At 39.2% G+C, this 21,451-nt stretch overlaps 1 protein-coding gene across 6 annotated transcripts in view; it reads right to left on the bottom strand.

The window, feature by feature from the left end:
* DAAM2 (dishevelled associated activator of morphogenesis 2) overlaps positions 1 to 21,451 on the bottom strand; it is a 221,433-nt gene that overhangs the window by 82,279 nt on the left and 117,703 nt on the right. For all 6 annotated transcript variants that reach the window (XM_051782852.1, XM_051782850.1, XM_051782854.1 and 3 more), the window contains one exon: positions 16,464 to 16,553. In XM_051782852.1, coding sequence (XP_051638812.1) covers positions 16,464 to 16,553 — 90 coding nt within the window. The remainder of the gene's footprint in view (positions 1 to 16,463; positions 16,554 to 21,451) is intronic.

Below are 21,451 nucleotides of genomic sequence, written 5' to 3'. Positions count from 1 at the left end.
CCCAGAAAGCTCCTTATACTCAGGATGAGCATATAGATTTTTAATCAGCCCCATGAAGTCCTTAGGTGGCAAAGTGTTATTTATAGCAGTCATCTGGGCAACATTTTGAAAAGAGAGTCAAGTTCACACATGTAGCATCAGAGCAGTTGGAAAAAAAAAAAAAACAAAAACAAGAACAAAAAACCAAACCAATAACCCACATTTAACTGCCTAAATAATGTGAGTTTTGCCCTTGCTAAGAAATTGCTGTACTAGGTTTTCTCTCAGAGAGGGAAAGATAAGTCGAAAATAGAAAGCAATTCAGGGTGGGGTGCAACAACAGGATGCTGGGGTTTTTGTGTTTTGTTTCTAATATATTCAGGGGTTTGACCCTCAAATAAAATCTCAGAGAAAACTGCAAAGCAAAATGATGATAATGGCAAAACCCTTCCCTTGCTGCAGGAGACACAGAGAAGAAAAAAAAACCAACCAAAGGAAAAATAATGAGGCTCTAACATATAAAGCCATATAGGTATCAAAAGCTGGAAACAATAACCCATCTGTATAAGGGAAAACATTAGCTGAAGGAATCTATTAAAGCAAAGCCTTCTTTTAGCTCCTTGAATAGTGTAAATATTACATTAAAAAACAGGCGTCAGCTTGTAGACTTTATAAGGGGCCATATCATTCTTCACTGGAGTAACAACTATGTAACTGCTGTGAAAACAAGATCTTGATACTATACAAGCCTGCAATATAGCCAAGGTATTATACAGGCTTTGACACTAATTTGGACAGGCTCCATGACTTGGTGGAAAGTGGAACTTATGACTTCATCCCAAATAGGACTTAATGGAGTTCTGCAAATATTTGGACCATCTGAACCAATCAAAAGGAAAGAAAATAAAGCAAAGAATTGTGTGCACAGCTCAGCTGATCCCAAAAACCTTTTTGCAAATCCTGAGAGACCTGATCCATCAGGCAAGCTGTTTCTAGAAAGCAGAGACTTTTAGTGGATGCCATGTCAGTGGGACAAGCACTTGCAATAAGAGACTTAAGCAAGCATTGTGGACCACTGCCTTTGTTGCAAAACATTTTAACAAGAAGTACCAAACACTAGTGTTACAAAAATCATGTGGAAATGCCAGATATTCATGGCTGAGTGGATCAGAAAAATGAAAGACACTGTTCATATGGTGAGTGTTTCTTTCAAGATGGTTTCAGTCTTGAAAGAAACAGCACAGGAAAAGCCTGTATGGTAACTGCCTGCATTGAAGCTCTTCTGAGGTGAGTACTGGGTTTCAGTTTCCAGTGATGACACATTGCTGTTTTACTCTGCAGTAAAATGACTGTAAAAATGCTGAGAAGTTCTCTAGAGCATGTCCTGAAAATCTGAGCACATCAAAGCATTAATAAATACATTAACAAAATTAGCAAGACTTTACAAGTCTTCCTTCCTACAGGTGGAGACAAAGAGGCATATATGCTGACATGGCAATTAAAACTCATCCAGGAAAACAAATTGTCAGAGTTAAGAACACTGCTCTAGCGCTGAATCCAGCACTCTCTCATTTCCACCCTCATTCACACCAGGGTGCTTTTATTCAATGGAGACAACTACCAACTCCCTGAGATCAGCAGATGCTTGCCATCCCTGGGTGTCCAACCACTACATGGACTTTGCCACTACCTGCACACACGCCCATGTGATAAATTGCCAGGGATGATGACTCAAGAAGCCCTTCTAACGTGTATACTATAAAATAACACTTCCTCCCTGAACAGATGCATCAAGAAATGCATCATGTGTTATGGATGTCATAGGAAAAGCATGGGTACTATTGTGATGACATCTGTTCATTGGCAACATGACTTCCTTCTCGAATCTGTCTCTTCAGAACAGCCAACAGTTGTTTTACACTGTTTAGAACAGAATGGGAACAAGGTACACACCTGATGCTGGGAAATGCGGTTTTAAAAACTTTCTTGGACAAGAAGCCATGATATTGTTCATTAGACTCCTCTCTATATCCATAAAAACAGTGTGCAAATACAGATGAAGAATAGGAAATGAGGCTACGGTAATATAAATTCCTGTTCAAGCTTGTTCACTGCATCGTGTCCAGACACTGCATGCTCAAGTTCATACTTAGGTCACAAAGAATTGCATTTTCTTGCAAAAGCTACATTAAGGTTAGTGCGACTCCTCCTATCAAAAGCGCTCATGCATCATTCCAGTACATCACAGAGCTGAAAGAAAGGTTATTTTCCCTGGTCTGAAGGGTCAGCATCATCGCATACAGTTCAGGAAACACAAATCATAGAGTTCAAGTCATGACAAGAAATATATATGATTTAAGAAAAAGTAAAATATGTCATCTATCATACTGAGTAAGCCCCTGTAGTTATTTTTTTCATATTTCCCATTAAAAAGCAATAGTAATGGAAATCCTGATTATAAATAGCTGAGCATTTTTCAGTTTTTTTGTTTTGTTTTGCTTTGGTTTGTTTGGTTTGGTTTGATTTGGCTTTTTTTAATGCCAGTTCACTTAAACTTTAACATGACTTTCATCAAATGAGATGAAAGCTTTGCTGGATAAAGATTCTCTGTTTCTGGTTGAAGCCCTCCCATACTCTTCACAATAACAGCTTAGCTGGTAAAAGGTTCATCTGAGACGTTCAGGATTCAGACTTGTGTCCATGTTCAGTTTCAAAGTGACATGCATGACCCTTGCTCTTCACACGAATATTCTGTCCACTAAAAATAAGGTGGAGTTTTTGTTTGCTCGAAGGCTGGAAGATGGTTATCACTGGTGCTTGATTTCCCACAAGTGCTACTCTTTTCCCTTTAGAGACTTAAAAACTCAACTCCTAGCATCATCTGTTATTAATGCCAAATACAATACGATCTTGTAACACCTGGCACTATGCACTGATAAAGGTCCTTAAAGAAATTAATGTATTGTGTTTTTTCAGCAAGATCAGCAGAAACAGGGAAAACGGGATGCAGACAATTACACAGTTCCCAGTTACACAGGAAATCTGTAGCACAGCCAAGAATCAATCCACACTGAAATTGTACTGCACTCCCATCCAAATCACCATTTTCCCTTTTTTCATGACTGACCTACTGACTTTTCTTCACTTTAAAGAGTTCAGCTTTCAAAGAAACATTTACTTGTTCATTAACACACTGTCCATTCTATTGGCTATATCTCAGTTCTGAGCAGCCAAAGTTTTGCAAATGAAAAGTAGTTTTATTAAAAGACACAAAACGTGTTTGATCTGCTGTGGGATGAAATGCTAATCCAGAAGTGGAGCTAAAATACATCTAAGCTTTTCAGACAGTTTATGCCTCCAAAAAGTCAACCATGTCCCAAGAGATGCTAATTTTGAAACAGGACAGACCAAAGGACTGAGCCATTCACTAGACAGATGTGGTCACTGTTCCATTTCTCAGACTCCATGACTAGCATTTACACAAATATTCTCAGTTTGAGGAAGGATGCTATATCCAAGTCTTTTGAGCACAATTTACCCATATTGAGAAAAACAAACATTACTTCTCTCCCTTGAATTAAGCTATTGATGTGCAGACAATAATCCTTATGCCACAAAAGCAGTCTACTGTATAACTTATTAAAAGAGAATATTCATTAATTACCAGCTGGAGCATGCAACTAAGTAGTTTCTAATTGCCTCTCACAATGGTCAGGTATAGCCATACATGCTTCCAGTTCACTGCATTATGACACAGGGATATTTTACCTAACAGACCACAGAGTGTTTTCTGAGTTTTTTTTAATTTTTTTTGCCTCATTTTGCCTCAGCTCTGTCCTACTGCCAGTAACTTGACAGACCTAATAATGACCTCTGATGCTGGTTACTAACCAACCTTTCAGAAGAAGAATCAAAGGCTTCATATTATTATTTATATTACAAAATGCCTTATAATGTTGAACTGTGGAACTCAGTGTCAAAAATATAATAAAGTTTAAAAGCACAAAAGTGAAAAAGGGATACATTTATGATCAATGAGGATTCTCTCTTAGAAATAATTTCCTAATACTGAGAGAAGCTTCAGTGATGTTGAAATCCTTAGCCTTTACAAATTAAAATGGACTATCAGTCATTTTTGAAAGATGGTTGGCTCTACCACAGCTGAAAAACTTTCTAGTCAAGTTAAACTTAGGCTTTGTTTTGAATTGGTTATGCCATCTCTCACTTTTTTTGCTTACCAAGCACCCATAGATATAGAATCTCCAGAAGCTGTACATTGTATACACACACTGGGTGTCATTTCCAATTTCCTCTGACACTCAAAATCACTTCAAATTAATTATTTCTAATTAGTATCATTCTAAAGGAGATGAAGACCATGCTTTTATTTCTTATCCTCCAGAAAACATGTGAGATCCATTGCATATACATACAGAGATAGTTTCTCACAGAAAATAGACTGGAATGACATAACTGGCAGGCAAAAAGGTTGCCAGTACAGCATTATGAGCCAAAGAATTAATGTTTTCTGAAATCTCAGAAGTCTCAATCACTGATTTCAATGTATAACTGTAGTGTTTAACCCAAGACTAACTTTTATAATAAATATGTCTGGCACAAGACTCACAATAGATTACTGATGAAGAGAGTTCCATTTTAAGGAACTTTCTATTTTAGCAGGATTGCATTGCACACTTTTGGTTTTAAGATCCTGTCTTCTCTTTTTGTTGCTTTTTATCGTTTTCCTTAATATAGACACTTGTAAACTTGTTGCCAGCACTGACTGCAGCAGCCTCTTCTTACATTTACAGATCATACAAGTCTGTTTGTCCCTCTTCAAATATGTTTAGCCCTGCTATAGGATGGGAATCACACCATCAGCAGGCATTAATTTAGGAGTATAGTGTGTGCAGTGACCAAGAGGATAACTTGTCCCTATATTTACAGAACTACTTAATTGTACAGCTGAGACCACACAATTACCCAGTGATTTTAGCCCTCAGGACAAAGCTTACTTGCCAAATTGAAGTCTACCATTATTACACATTGTTCCTCTGCTGAATGTTTAACTTCTGTCATGGTAGTTGGTCTCTTGTTGGGTAAGTTCTCCTGACCCTGTTGCTGCATAAAGATCATTCTGTCATATTAACTGAAGTTCATACTCATGGGTAATACCTTTTATGTGCTCTACTTTTCACAAGTCCCAAATCAACCAATATTTTGCAGTTGATAAGTGTGTAATCTAAATAATAAGTTGCCAAATAAGGTGATCCAAGAATTCCCTGCACTTCCAATGAACAAGTTCTCAGAAGCCTAGCTGTCTTCAGCCCATTCTGTATGCTTCTTTGGAAGGTGAAGGGAAATCCCCGCTACGGAGGATCCTACCAGTCAGAAGATTGATTCATAATCTTTCTACTCAGGGGGTCTTCAGAAGACAAAACATTTCTCATGGACATGGCTGGCTCTCCAAGTGTGTGGTTGTGGACTTAGACTGTATTCCTGAACCACAGCTCTATCCCCACAAACCTGCAGCAAGCTTGAGGTCAGGGTCAAGGTTCTGCAGTCATTCCTGTGGCAGGTGAAGCCAACAATCTGTCACTATCCCAACAAATTCTAAGGAGCAGCAGTAGGAGATACTGTGTTGTTTCACTAACATCCAAGCTCTGCATTGTCCCTACTACTTTTCAGTCTGTGTTATATATGGTAGCGTGTGTATGTTTCCATGCTAGCATTAACCCTGTTCAGCTTACAATCAACATGCTGTGGATACAGCAGGGACAGAAAGGAACTTTTTCCTTACCCATCCGCTTTACCTTGTCCCCTTTCCAACAGTACTATTTTCAGCTGTATCCCCCCCACATTAGAATGTTGCCACTTGGACTGTCTCCCTCCTCACTTCGTTTCCTCCTCCTCTGGGCATTCTTTAGGCAATGTGAAAAGCCACAGAAGAGCCCAGACTGGGTAACTGAGCCTCTTGTCTCCCACATGCCTGCGCTGCAAGTTTATCTTTTTCTCCTACTGTTTATCTCCAGCAAGCAATCACTTACGAACTTTTGTAAATAAAATGAAGTCACCTACCATTAATGGCAAACACCCTGCACGTTGCTTGATGATGGGAATGAAACGTCACTATCTGTGCTCAAATACAAATGGAACTACCTAGGACACACCTATCTAGAGCCAGCAGAGATATTTAGGACAAGTCCTTCTGGGAGCACATGGAGAATTTGTTAACACCAAACTCTAGAAGGTGTCTCTTTGTTGTTCATAACATGTACATTGTCTGTTTTATCAGTGATACACACTACTTCTTGCTTTAGTTCACTTCTGCTCTGGGCCCTTTACCAAGTGTGATGACAGATGGTCAGAGCAGCCACATATTTTCCATTTTTCTTCATCATTTAACCCATCGCTATTGAAAAAACAGCAAAGTTAGGAGTTGTTGGACAGGTGAACAAAGGAAATAAATACAGTCTGACAGGCACACAGTTTTTAAGCTGCTAGCTCAATATTTGAGTGTATCACTCAGTTCCTTTGTCTACCTATGCCCATTCTACAAACTCAGGTAAAACTGTTTCAATGAGCCTTCATTTCTCTCTCCTATTACATCTGCAAAATGTTTGGGATGCCAGTTGCCTTTCAACAGATGATTGAATATCATGGAAAACAATGTGATTTTCACCTCAACTAAGGTGCGTAGCTGAAACTGTCACATGTGACTGCAATGAAAACTAAACAACTTTCCAGAACTGTAGAAGAAAATGTCTTTCTTTTTATTCATGACTGTCACTATATCCTGGCAACAATTCTTTACCGTGCTCATTTCTTAACTATTCACTGAAAAGAGAGGAATTCAGCAACTCTTCCTGCTCAGTATTCACTATTTTTTTTAAGGGTGGTGGACACTCAGTGAAATTCAGAATACAGAGAAGAGTGAGCCCTGGTCTGTACCAAACTTGCTTCTCACATACCAGAGAAACAGGCAAGTTACTTATATATTCTTTGCTCTTGCTTATCCATGGAAGACTAATTTGAACAATGAAAACTGCATTGTATGGAATACATATTACTATTATTTTTGCACACTGTCAGCAGGACTGACTCATATTTGGGTTGTGGAGACACAGAACTTTTGCAAGAGGACACACTGCACATAATCCAGTGGCAGTAACTAAATCACGCAATCAGCATTTACACGTACTTCCCATACAGTAAAATGGGATTGCTCACCATTATTTTGTTCATGTTAGTAGGATGACAGCTGGATAAATGTTTTCTTTTTTTTGCCCCCCTCCCCTTTTTTTTTGGTTCCTTTTTTTTTTCCATGGTTAGGTCAAATCTGTGTCCACTGAGCTTTCCCAAACTCCCACTGAATGCAAGCCAAATGCAAAACACAGCATTAGGCATGATGATGACAATTTTCCAACTATTGCTGTATAAACTCGGGACTATTTTGGACCTGATTTTGGTATGTATTGAGTTCTAACTTCAACTGAAGCACTAGTAGCTCACCTGAAAAATGCAGAACTGCAAGATGGACACACAAATTCTACATACTCAGAACATCTATAGCAGATAACATGGCAAGTTTTGGCATTTATGTCTTCAGCAGTTTGAATTAATGAGCTGGGAAGACATTTTCTAAGCAACAACTAACCCTTCTTGTTGGAGAGAGAGAGGAGTGGGAGGAAGAAACTAAAAATATTCCATGCTGTTCCCATGGAGGGGGGAGGGCGTGGAAAAAAATTCTTTTCAATTATACATAAATAAATATATAATTTCAAGACCCTGACCCAAGGTAACCTCTTATACCAGGATAAATAAATGAATCTGTAATTGTTAGCATGGCAACATGGAAAACACAAACCAAGTAAAGCAGACAATTTGGAAAAACTTATCTCCCCTTATATGCCTGTTAAAATGTAGTCTTCTAGATATCACGATTCCAAACTGTAATAATGGTATATAATCTGAATTGTGCATGCATTTTTGCCTCCTTGACATTAAACTTATACTTTAAACCATTAAAAGTATGACCTTAAGAAAAAAAATAATTAAGAGGAGTCTATCACATTATTAAGCCTACAGTATTGTTTCTTCAAATACGCACTTTGAGGTACTTGCTGTAGAAGGGAAAATATCAAGGAAAAAACACAAAGAAAGAAATACAAGAACTTAATGATAAGCCATAAAAAATGGGCAATGATTCTTCTCAAGTATGCTGACCTACATGAGAAATAATAGGGCAACATCAAGAAATTTATACTTATATGAGATGAGAAAAAAACCCTAAATTCATTATATGGAACTCTAAAAGAACGAGATGGTGTCTTACATGAATCTCAAGTTTTATTCTCCCAGTGAGAACACACTCTCTGCATTAAATGGTGTAGAAGGAAATGTATATCATTTTAGGCTTTACTTTACACTGCATTAATGATGTTGTCCAAATCTGGGAGCTCTTGCTTCAGTCTATGACACAGATTAACAAGTACCATCAATCAAACTGCTTGCTTTTTCACAGTGAAACACCCAAGTACACCACTAATGAGAAAATGAGTGTATTTGTTGCATTAGTGACACTCTTGCTGCATTTTGTTGTTTTCCATTACAGTGCTTGTCCTGTGGTTGTCATAGGCCAGAGTTTCTCAATTTACTGCTCTAAAGCCTACCTGCATTTATAACAAAGTAATTTTTGAAGCCATGTGCCTGTCTGCCATACCTAGACTAAAGATACTGAAATGACCCAATGTCAACATCAAGCTAACAAATCATCCCAAACATCTGAGCATGAAATAATTTTGTTAACAGAAAAAGGAACAGATGCTGGTGGGAAAAAAGCAAGTTAACTCCACAGTTGCTGGCATTTTCCAAACATCCAGCTGAAGGAATGTCGTGGTTTGCAAAGGGCAACATCCTCCCACTGTGACTTACCAGTGTTATGAGATTTCCAGTGAGCCCTAGGCTAACTGAAAGCAAGTCTATTTTCAGAGAATTCATTTGAGAAATTCCACATTTCAGATTGTTTCACCAGCAGCCTTCTGAGCTAAGGAAGTCACGCAGTCTTTCAGACAAAAAGCAACCATGGATCCCAGGCACTGGGAGGGAACCAAATAACATCTGCTACAGCCTATTTCAAGGAGTTGGTCTCATAGCAGTAATATAGGACAGCGTACAGTAGAGTGCATAGAGCCTTAGTGTTGCCCCTTTTCTTTATAGGGCCAATCAGCTGCTTTCCTAATTTGATTTATGGTCAGTTCAGGGAATCACAAAATAATTTAGGATGGAAGGGTGCTTGGGAACAAGGGACTGCCTCAGAGCTAATTTCAAAGTTAGATCAGGTTGTTCAGGTCATTTTCAAGGTTTGAATATTGAGTCAAATTAAAATGTTGACTAAAGAGCTGAACCTCTGTCACAAACTTCTAAAGTATCAGTAGGAAAAGAAACAACTTTCTGATGCACCAAAGACTTCAGATAAAGTCTAATTCTACATCTCCAGTGTGGCTTTGCTGGCCTTTGCCCTGTGGTCATCAGATATACTCATCGTTTAGCCAGCAATACCCTCACACTAAGCACTCAGCCTCCTACTGCCCATTCTCTCATGGGCACTCAGCCTCCAACTGCTTTTACTTTTAGGCTCTTACACATGCTGTGAGGGTTACTGTGCGTTTTCCAGACTTCACAGTAAAAAGAAAGTAGAAGCACCTACCCCCACACCCATGCACACTCTCCCTCAATACTTCATGCTAAGCTGGGAGAAAAACTTCCATCAAGTCACATCCAAGCCTCATCAAACTGGCACTCATTACAAATGGATTCTCAAATACTGCAGCAAACCATCTGGTGTGTTCCCGTCTGCTCCCCAATACAGCATATGAAATAACAACTCTAAAGAAGAGAACTTATAAGAGACACTTTAAATGCTCCTTAAAGCTACAACTCCATAACCAAAACAGTTTAATATTCCAAATCAATAACAGACTCTAAGAGTATTTCAAAGAGGAAAAAATACTGCAAGATAGAATTGAAAACAATACAACTTCAAACCACCCACTTCATTTATTATGAGACAACCACGTGCTTGGCACTCTTCATACAGAAAGGATGAACTCCAAAGGCTTTTATAGCTGAGATCAGACAATACAAAACCAAAAACCCACACTCAGACAATACAGTGGTGTGATCTTCATCTGGCATATTGTGTCACTAAATGAGACCAGATGAAGATCCATTTTCTCTCTTCTTTAGGGAATATCTGTCTTCCTCTGAATATCTCAGAACTGGCTGAATGGCAGATCCCAGAGGGTCATGATCAGTGGCACAGGGTCTAGTTGGAGGCCTGTCACTAATAGTGCCCCCCAAGGTTCAATACTGGGTCCAGTATCATTTAACTCATTCATTGATGACTTGGATGAAGGGGCAGAGGCCTCCTCAGCAAGTCTGCTGATGACACAAAGCTGGGAGCAGTGGCCGATACCCCAGAGGGCTGCACAGCCCTTCAGAAGGACCTTGACAGGCTGGACAGGTGGACAGAGAACTGTTTGAAATCCAACAAGGCAAATGCAGAGTCCTGCAATGGGGGTAGAATAACCCCCTGCACCACTACAGGCTGGGAGGTGACCTGCTGGAAAGCAGCTCTGCAGAAGAGGACCTGGGAGTCCTGGTGGACAACAAGCTGTCCATGAACCAACAGTGTGCACTGGTGCCAAGGAAGCCAATGGGATCCTGGGGTGCATCGGGAAGAGCATTGCCAGCAAGTCAAGAGACATTGATGAAGTCCCCTCTCAGCCATAAGTATTTGAAGGAAGGGTGCCAAGAGGATGGATCAAGGCTCTTCTTGGTGGTACCAAACAATAGGACAAGAGGCAAAAGGGAGAAACTGATGCAGATGAAGTTCTGCATGAATACAAGGAAGAAATTCATTACTGTGCAGGTGACCATGCACTGGAACTGTAACAGATTGCCCAGAGAGGTAGTGGAGTCTCCCTCACAAGATATTCAAGAATGGTCTGGATGCAATCCTGCGCCATGTGCTCTAGGAAGACCCTGCTTGAGCAGGGAGGCTGCAGCAGATGACCCCACCAGTAGTCCCTTACCAATTCTGTGATTCTGTGGTTTCCATGTATATCTCCTACTTTAAAGCAGGAACCTAAAGAAATTAACTCCTATCTAAATACAATATCTAAATATCCCTGGTAGGCTAAGGTAAGTACATCAAAAGCTACAAAAGCAGCTTAGATCCCTCCAGTAGATTATAAATATATATATATCTATATTATAAACATTATTAAATTTTATATTTATAGTTTTAACAGGAGGATGAATACAAAGCATAGGGTAAATTGCACTGTCTGGAAGCTGGAACCTCAGCTTCAAGTTTCAAGCAGGGTTTATAGCCATAATACAGCCTGGGTTTGGATTGAAAATTTTAGTCTGTAAGAATCTGAAGGCAGGCAGGGGATGGGGATGAAGGACTTTTTATGGTGACGTTTTGCTGACGATTTAAACCTCAAGGGGAAAACTCAAAGCAAGACTCCCAAAGAAAGAAAAAAACAAAACTGGGCATGTAGACATTATTTTCAGTAATGTTAGATAGCTAGCATGGGACCAAAGTGGGAGTTTGTGAAAATGAGCTGCAAATGGTTTAAAAAGATGGTGGTAAAACTACTAAAAGTTAGTCTGACTAATCCTAGGATTCTCCAGAGTACTCTGAAGCCTATGAGGATGGAGCCCTCATTTTAGAAAATGGAACTGAATAAAAGGTAATGCTGCTGCTTTGTGGGAGAGATGCAAATCTTCTCCAGAAGGGCATCTGGGGCTGAGGCACTCTTCACCTGGACTGTAGCCTCAGTGGTTTCAGCACTGGCCTGTGACCTCAGTTGAAAGGGCTTGGACTCTTTGTGTAATGTAACATGTAGTACACAAAAGTGCCTTCTACTCCATCCTTCCTGCTCTTTGCAGTGAGCTCATCCAAACCCAGAGATTTCACCACAAGAACATCTTAGAAGACAGATAAGTGCAGTGAAGAAAAAGAATGAACAGCATTTGAACTGAAAATATATTCAGATCTTTAAGACTCTATCTTAAAAAAATGAACAGGAAAAGTGGGAAAGGGGAAAAAAAAAGAAGGGGGAAGGAAAAAAGAAAGGGAAATGGGAAAATGAAAAGAAACGTTGTATGCAGCCAAGGCACGTGTAAACAGTGCAGGGAAAATGAATGAGAGGATGGCACAGCCAGAACATTTCCAAAAAGTTTCCTAACTTTGCCACTCTTTCATTCAGATAGACAGAAATGCATTTATGTATAAACATAAGAATGATGAGGTCTTTGTAATTATACAATAATTTAAATCAAACACTTTTGGAAACAAGGAGTTTCCTGACTCCTACTTGCATATTCAGTTTCCTAGTTCTTTTATTCATCAGGTAGATGAAATATATAATTGACAGATATTCAAAAAAACAATTGTAGGGGATGGCATCATAAGGAAATTAATTTCTTTTCTGCCTATTGACTGCTACAGACTACGGTTTAGATAAATTTTTCTCAACATTTTTATATACTATTTTGCTATTGTGGAGAAGCTTTTCTCTAGATCTCTTTCCCATAATAGAAAAAGGAGAATAAATTTAAGGATTATAAGCACGTACTCTTTTTCAGATGCAGTAAATGCCTAGTTCCAGAAAGTTTCAGTGTGCTGGTTATTACTTCAGTACTTGAGTTTGAATAATCTCACTTGAGTAGATAAAGCATAGTCAACTCTAAGCAGCTATTCTATGGTACAACTAAAATCCCAAGAATGCAAAATAACATTAAAATATCTAAGAGATGTCAACACAGTTATTAGGATTGAGATTTTTGTTGGGTTTATTTGTTCGATTGGAAAGAAACTGTAGGATACAGCTAGTCTAGCCTGACTGTACTTTGGAAAGAGATTTGCTACCATTTTTTTTCCTCAAAGAAAGACTGGAGTAAAAAAAAAACACCTAACTTGTTTAACTCTGCAAATACGTGTGCTTACTACTAAAATCTGCTCAGCTGAAGGCTTACAAATTAGTCTCTGGAGGCAGGAAAGGCCATAAAAAGAAAACAACTTGACTTGCTTTCCAATAGCAAAAAGTCTAACAGCTTGTAGGATTATTCAGAAGGCAATAAGCTATCACCCATACAATGAGGCCTCATTTTCAGAAACACAGACTGCATCCGAAGCAATGTGTACTGAAACGGTGGAATACCTGCATTTTCTACCCTCTTGAGGATCCCAGTAGAAGCTCACTTATGGATTAAGTAACTGAGCTCACAAGTTTTTCTCTCCATATAATTATTTGATCAGTATTTAATGAGATTATATACATCAGCTTCTGGTAAAAGAACACTGAAGAACAATGGTTTTCTAAATTTTAACATCTGAAATTAACAAATAAATACATCTGAAAGCTCAATCTAGTGCTTGATCTAATTCCTGCAAAACTTATATCTTGTAGGAAATCTAGAGATAATTTTACAGAAAAGAGTTACACAAGTGCATTTATGTTTTATGAAAGTCTAAATTTCAGCTTATGGTGAGATATGAAGACTATTCTAAACAAAACCAGAATAAAGTACCTGAACTAAGGGAGAATATCATAATTGGTATAGTCTACATATGGCTTTACTTAGTACTCAATATCAGGGGAAATTCATACTACAGAGGAAGAGGCAATCTAAAATATGTAGTACTGGTATTTTGGGTAGAATGTCAGGGTCCACCAGTGGTGACTAATGATTGTTCTGGTGCAAATTAAGACAACTGCCCCTCTCATTGTCCACCCTATACTGATTAATGGTAAGGTAGAGAACAGTTGAGACTGAGAACACACTAGTGTTTGCCAACAGAGCAGCCTTTATTCCTTGCAAGTAGCTACCCCACAAATCAGAGCAAAGCATTCCCTACAGTTGGTAGTTAAAGCTACTAGAGTTTCAGACAGGAATCCAGAATGGCCGGAAGCGACCAAAGCAAACATGGCTGTATAACACTGTGTGAATGCTCCTCCGTAGATATCACCCACAACTATGAAATCTCAGTCCAGAACTAAACCTTCATTAAGTACTGAGGACTGTTGACTGGCAAGTTGTACCCTTGGCATATAACTTTCAATGCACAGACGTACCTGTCTTCCCTCATTTCTTCAGAAAGGCTTGGTATCAGAAACAGGTGGAACGAGTTTTTTAATACAACAGTGATTTTCTGCTAAGATATTGGGATCAGGTACCATAGAAGATGATATCTAAAATCTATCTGCCAAGATAAATGTGTGTCTAAGGCAATGACTGATCTTCATTTTTGCAAGTGACATTTAGCAGCCCACTAATGTCGCCACCTTTAGAGCAAATCAGGAAGCTCCAACTTTCCATTACTTTTAAGCTAGAAAAGGCACCTGAGATTAATGACTGTGAACAATTGTCTCAATCTGCACTTGACCTTCTAGTTCATAGCGTTTTCAGTTGCCACCTTACAAAGTGTAAAGCCCATGCTTCCCAGAAAACTCAAAGAACCCAACATCAGCAAGACAGAGCTCTCTGGGGTCTTGTCCTGGATAGCTGGTAGTGTTCTGCAAAGTGAGAAATTGGACCCTTTGTGGCTAAAATTAGATTACAAATTCTTCAGGGAAAAGGCAGCCTTGCTTTAAAACGAAGCCCAGAATAAGCTTCTCTTTCACTGCAAAACACTGATGATAGGTGGATTAAGTAGTAGGCTACAGAGAGATGTCACACCAATCATCTGAGTGCCTGTGAGGGAAACAATGAATAACATTGGAAAGTTAAGGTTTCAAGTAATTGAAAGTATCTACAATGTAATGAATAGGCATCTGGCAATGGTATCTCATTCCCGTTAGCACATGATTTTGGATAGCTGGAGTTCAGCTAAATGAGGTTGCACTATAAATGCATTATAAAGATTTTCCAGTACGCAGCTTCTTTAACTCTGGAGGTCTTTAAGATTCTTATATCAAATCCACTGCTTTAGAAAGAGGGGAAAAAAACCGAAACCAACAACAACAACACTCCCACTGTAATGACTGAATCCAACTAACATATTAAATACATTAAAGCACAAATCTTCCTGCCAAGGCACACTGGTCTGGGAGGTGGAATGTGGGGTTCTCTAAGACGGCTACAAATAGATCCTCTCCCACCAGAGCTGAAAAATCCAGCTGAGCTGGCCAGCAAAAATGTAAAGCAGACATTAATCACAGCAGCCTGCAACTTCCCTCCACTTGCAAGGTCTGTGTACCAGCAGGGAAAAAGAATAGAGAGAGCACTAAAGACAACTGAGCCTAGACTGCTCTTAAGCACGTCCTGAGTTATCGCTAGCTCAGAGGCACTAATTAATTTATTTCTATTAACTTCCCTGTATGAAGTTAAAAACCAACCAAACAAAAACCCTAAATGCAAAACATCCATCTGGCTGGTCTGGTTTTCTTTAATTACATGGTAAGAAACCTCATTGTCCCACCTCGAGGAAAAAAAGGCAGCAAACAACCTCAGAAGGACCACGAGCAGAGTTTTAATCTGCCATGTTCAGTATTGGAATCTAAACTTCCTCTTTCACCTTCTGTTATGCAAACTTATGTATAAAGACTGATGCTCTCACAGCATGACTTGCACACTCGGGAAATAAAATTAACCAACAAACACACCACACCTTTTTCCCCCTAACATTAATGGCTAATAAATACATGCTATTGGGGCCATCTTTGTTTCCAAGTGTCTGTTTTCCTAGAGCAGTAAAACCTTTCCAACACATCATTATTGCAGAAGTTCCTCCTTTAGAAGTTTCACAACAGTGATACAACTTATCAATTCGTTTGGCCATCATTCTGCCAGCGACAAAATTGCCAGTATGATACATCAACCTCTGATTTACTGTTCCTTTACTGGTCTGTCAGAAATTTGAAGATCTTGAATGGAGCAGTATTTCATAGAAATTGAGAGGAGCAGGTCATCTTTGCTTTCCAGTGCAATGGGGAACATTTCCTACAAGCTCTGGAAGACCTTGAACTACCAAGTTTTAAGACATCACTATTATAGTGTACTTTTCAGATATTTGAAGACATCCTGAAAGAATTCAGCAATACTTTTTTTTATTCTAAGCAGTCTATAAAAGTTTTAAAAAATTCCTTAAAACATTTTCATGATAGTTTTTCTTTCAGCTCAAAAAAACCCCCAAAACCAAACAACAAAACAAACAACCCCTAAACAAACAATAAAACAAAATAAACCCCTCAAACATGTAAAAAATTCAAAATGGGACATTAACTTTTTTTAAGCATACACTACTTATAAGAAAATTGTGCCATATCCATACTGATAAAAATCCTTACATCACTCAATCATGTTCTTGAGTAAACGGTAAATAAACACATAGCTCAAATCAAGATGCAATTATGGACATGCACACAGAATTCATTGGTGAGCTACTCCAATCAGGACAACAGTAGTACCTTCTTTTTGCTGCAGTAAATCTGCCATTTCTTCTCTGGAGGGAGTGCAAACATAGCCTCTCTGTTCTTGTCTGTGAGATCCAATTCATCCTGGAGATTGTGAAAAAGAAAAACAGAAAAAAAAAAAAACAGTCAACAGCTGCATTGGTAACTGTTAGGAACCTTGAGTTCTCCCTGTCAGAGCAGAACCTATGAAGAGAGGTAGCCAGAACAACTCCCATTTCAAACTTCCATTACTAATGATCAGTCAAGAATGGGAAAGATCACATTAAAGTCATGAAGTGAGAAACTCAAAGCACTGGATTATGTGACACAGACATTCATTATGACACTTAAAGAAATGCTAAATTCCTAGCTGGCAGTACTAATTTGCTCTTCGACAGGAAAACATTTAAATTACTGCGTCTTTTAAGCAAAGTTCATGAGACAGTTGTCTAGTGACAGTAATGTCATCAGCAACCTACAGGTTGAAATGTTTTTCCAGATGTTTGTCCTCTGAACCACATAGTCCCTATCAAAAGACAACCATCATTTCAACATAAAGAACCTCTCTCCCCACAGTGTCACATTAGGTTGATCAGAGCAGCAAATTCAGTGTCTGTTAAGAATAGCAAGTTCAGTAGAACATACCCTCTTAGAGCCAAGCCAACCTTACATTAGTGAAACAAAAGATAATGCTGTGATCTGGAACCGACTCCCAACTCTGTCAAGAGCACCCTCTGGATACACCACCAAATTCCCCAGCTTCAGTTTCTCCTCTGTAAAAGGTGGATAAAAATAGATTCTATTCCCATACAACATATCTCAGAAACCATGAAAGCAGATATTGCTACTCCCTCTGTGTTTATGCAGCACTGACCAGAACAGGGCTACAATCACAGCTACTGGTTTCAGGTGCTTATAATGGAATTGATCAAAAAAGAGTGGTGTTCAGAGCAAGCAGTCTGCATGAGTAGAGATGGATGAAGAGGTATAAATCAGAGTTTCATCAATATAAAGAAAATCTTCCAATAATATTTCAATAAATCGATTTTGGCAAGGCTTTGGTGTGTCCCCCCCATATATTTGAAATGTTTGGAGAAGGAAGAGCCCAGGGGTCCAACATCAAATGACATTGTAGCACAAAAATCGCTGCACATGCAGATTCTGGCACCCACACTAACCTTGTCCAAGCAGAGACAATACCTCTTTAACTCAGCCCAACAATGGCTCATTTGGAAAGCATTCAGGGCTGGGAAACTTGTGAAAACAGTGAGCAAAATTGCACACTGAGCCTGGTAGCGGCTGCTGACAGATTTAAAAGCCCATAGAGATTTAAGCTGCAAAAAGGTACAAAAGAAATGCAAACAGTAACAAGGCGAGGTCAGTGCCAGCAGCCCAAGGTAGAAGAAGCTGGAGGGTTATTTTAAACAAGAAAAAGTTTAAAGGGAAAAAAAAAGTAGCTGTGCAAAAAGAGTGCAAACCATGTGGAAATGTTTAGGGTGAGTTTCCAAACAAGGGGGCAGCCAAGCAAGGCAAGGAGTTTTATCCCTGCTATACACAATTAGCAAGCTCAGGCCAGGATCACATTCTTGGGGGGAGAGGGAGAGTGAAACGACATGTAAGGCCTTAAGACAAGCGAAGGAATGCTGTTGGAGGTCAAGCATGCGGGAGGAAAAGGAGGGGCAGACAGGGAATCAGAAATGCCAGGTTTAGAAGAAGCACCAGAGGCCAGAAATATATCTGAAATGAGCTAGCTGGGCTCAACTAGATTCTTTGAAAAAATTATGATTTTATTGAACTGCTTAAAGATCTTAACACTTTTTTTTTCCTCTCTTTTTTTTTTTTTTTTTTTTTTTTTTTTTTAAATACAAGGTAGCTAACTTGGTTGTCTAATCCATTGAGCTCTTTTCTGGAGTGCTCTTTCTGCTTCTGGTGGCAGGTCAGACAAGCAGCAGAAGCTCTAAACAGAAGCTGTGCACAAAACTGAATGATGTACCCAAACAATACAGTCCAAGACAACTGTTTCATTAAAGGAATACTCCTATTGACTAAAACCAGTCAGAGGGCAGGATTCTGACACTGCAGCTTCTAGACACTGCCTTGGACACTGGCAGTATCAGGGGCATAAAGAACAATCTGCCTTCAATGGGACAATGAGAATATGCAACTCCCAGCCATGAAATTAAGTATTCTGATACCATGACACGCTCTTCAGGACAGAGGCATAGAAAGTTAGTTTGAAAAGATGGAAGATCCAGTGGGGAAAAAAAGTGCATCCACACACTAATTTATTGTGACTCAAGAGGGTAGATTAGGTCAAAAGAAGTTTAGAAGCCATCACATTAGATCAGGTAACATAGTAACAAGGAAACTGCTCAGGTATTGCAAGCAAAAGCATATTACCAAAGGCAAACCCAAACATATCTGACTGGAAAATAGCACATGGAGGGAAGATGGCTTACCCTTAATTTTGAAAGTTAGTGTTTGTTAAGAGGTAAAATGCTGGGTTCTAACCTCCAGGTCAGATGGACAGGTAGCAAGCATGAATATTCAGCAGGGAAAGAAATATCTTCTCTAGAAGGCAAAGCAGCAGTCAAACTCTTCAACTTCTTTTCCTGAAATTAGTCTTCGGCAAGTGTGCTCCTTCACTGAGAGGAAGAAAGGAGTGGGAAGAACTGAAGAGGCCTACATGCCCCATCACCATCAATCAAATCCTACCCTATAAAAAACCCCAAGAAATCCCTGCAAAATAAAGGAGACATGAAGCCTTCTTCTGGAACCCTCCAAATCATCTTACTTCTCCCATCCCTTTGCTCCTCCTATAAAAGATGAACAAAAGACCACTGTGACTGCACAGGAAAACTCGAGATCTAAGAAAGAAGACCTTGGATTAGGCAGACCATTTTTCTATTCTCATTCAGGATCCTAACACAGATGGCACATAAGGAAACTTACTGCCTTGGAGAGAAGCAGGAGGAACAACAGAAAGAATTAATTTCAGAAGGACTGCTCCATGAACAGGTCATTCTGACCCAACCAGAGGCAGATCTGTCAGTATACAGAGATTTAGACCTTAGAGTTAGTTCAGTGACAGCAAGCAGCTATTGAAGGAGAAAGCAATTGCCAAGTTTGGCATGAAAGGTGAAGAACTAAACTCTGAATGCAGCCATCAAGACTGGGGTTGGAGCCAGACTAGGGAAGCCAACATGACCAAATGCCCTGGGTGCAAAGGGGTAAGAAAAAGGTATGGACAGAACAAAGCAGGGAGAACTCCCTCCTCCATCACCTGTTCCAGTTTCTCAACAGAAATGTAGTAACTCTTCTATGCCTTGGAAAGGTGGCTCAGTTCCATTAATTCATGCCAGCGTGACCCTGCACAATGGAGCTCAGCCTCCTGTCTCTTAAAAATACTTGAAGGTGGAAGTGTTCTCATGAAACGCAGATTAAAAGGATATTTGCCAGGCTGGGCTGAGGGAGATGTAAAGTATCTCCAGTTAATATTCCTTACATTTCTCTCCTTTATCTATTTCCTATTTTATTTTATATACTGAGAGTTAATTCAGTTAATTTCACTTTCATGTGGACTTTTTTTTTTTTACGTACACAGATTGAATTTCAATGATAAAACATTTAAAATGTACTGGAGCTGGATTTGAGGTTCAAATACTTCCAGTCCAGTTCTTAGGCCAAAAGGGAAGATGGCCCTCATTCAAAATGGCTACAACCCAAGGAAATAAGAGACAGAGAGAAAGAAAGGAAACAAGAAGGAGGAATGAGTAGGAAACATAAAACCAGTACTTTGTGGGATTTAAAACCACATTATGTCCCGTTTTTGGGGGAACGTTTATCAAAGCATGAAAGCTGGATTTGATGCTGGGCAGCCATCAGCTCAATAATGACACTACTTGAAGCTCTAGAAAAGCATTTCTCACCTAGACTGAGCAGTACCTCTTTTAGTGACACAAAATTAAATTAATAAAGAGAAAAAGTAAGATTTTGGGGATGTAGAAGAGTGGTTCACTTGGAGAGAGACCCACTAAAGGAGGACTTTTAACACCTACCAACATGGCTACCTCTCTAAAGGAGAAACCTCAAGGCCTGAAGTACACAGAGAATCCCAGCTTCTGGTCCCCAGCATCTCTTGACTTAAAGTCAGTGTTGGAGACCAAGAGCTCCAAATTTGGTCCTCCCTCCAGGGATGTTTGGACACTCATGGGAGGATTCTGTTCTACTTGTCCAAGGTCCACGGGCTGCTGGACTTACTGGTCACCGGGGAGTTTCACACTGACTTAAGGTTAGACAGCTGCTTTGTTTTGTAAAAGGCAAAAACCAACAAATCAACCCTCACAAGCTGGTGGGGTTGTTTTTTTGGGGGAGTTGGGGTTTTCTTGTGGCTGTTGTTTTGTTTTGTTTTCCTAAACATATAATGAATCATGCATAGCATTTCCAGCATTATGAAACACAGAATTCTGACATGATATGTTTACTGCAGGCAATAATTTGATTAATATGGGCATAACAAATATGTTGCCAGAAAGGAGATTTGTTTATTTTCTTATGTTTAGTTGGATAACTGTCTTGTTTTATCACTTTTTTATAATTTCAGCTACAGATTTGAGTTACACTTTTAATTTTTACCTGTAGGTCACAGTCTCTCTTACTTAAAATGCTCTTGAAAGCATATCCTTCCCATAAGCATTCACCCCAGGCCTGTTTTTCACATTTAATGGCTTTGTTATGACTGAGAGATGCTAATAACATATAAAAGCATATTCTGACTTTTTAAAAGTTTATTTCTGCCTACAAACATATTCAGGCAATTAATAAAGAATTATTAAAAAATGAAATGCATTTACCATTCTCAAAGGATGAAATCAATCTTTATTTTTCACCACAGAATCCAACACTAAGACATAATACACAGGCAAATAGGCTTCAACACTTCTACTGTTTGGAGATGTCTATTGTGACTGTCTGATTACAGCTCTGTTGCACTGATTGGTTCT

The sequence above is a fragment of the Manacus candei genome, unplaced genomic scaffold, assembly GCF_025592945.1.
Source record: "Manacus candei isolate 608988 ecotype Guabito, Panama unplaced genomic scaffold, ASM2559294v1 h1tg000017l, whole genome shotgun sequence".
NCBI lineage: Eukaryota > Metazoa > Chordata > Aves > Passeriformes > Pipridae > Manacus > Manacus candei.
Note: the sequence above shows the minus strand (reverse complement) of the source record. Positions and strands in the feature narration are given on the sequence as shown.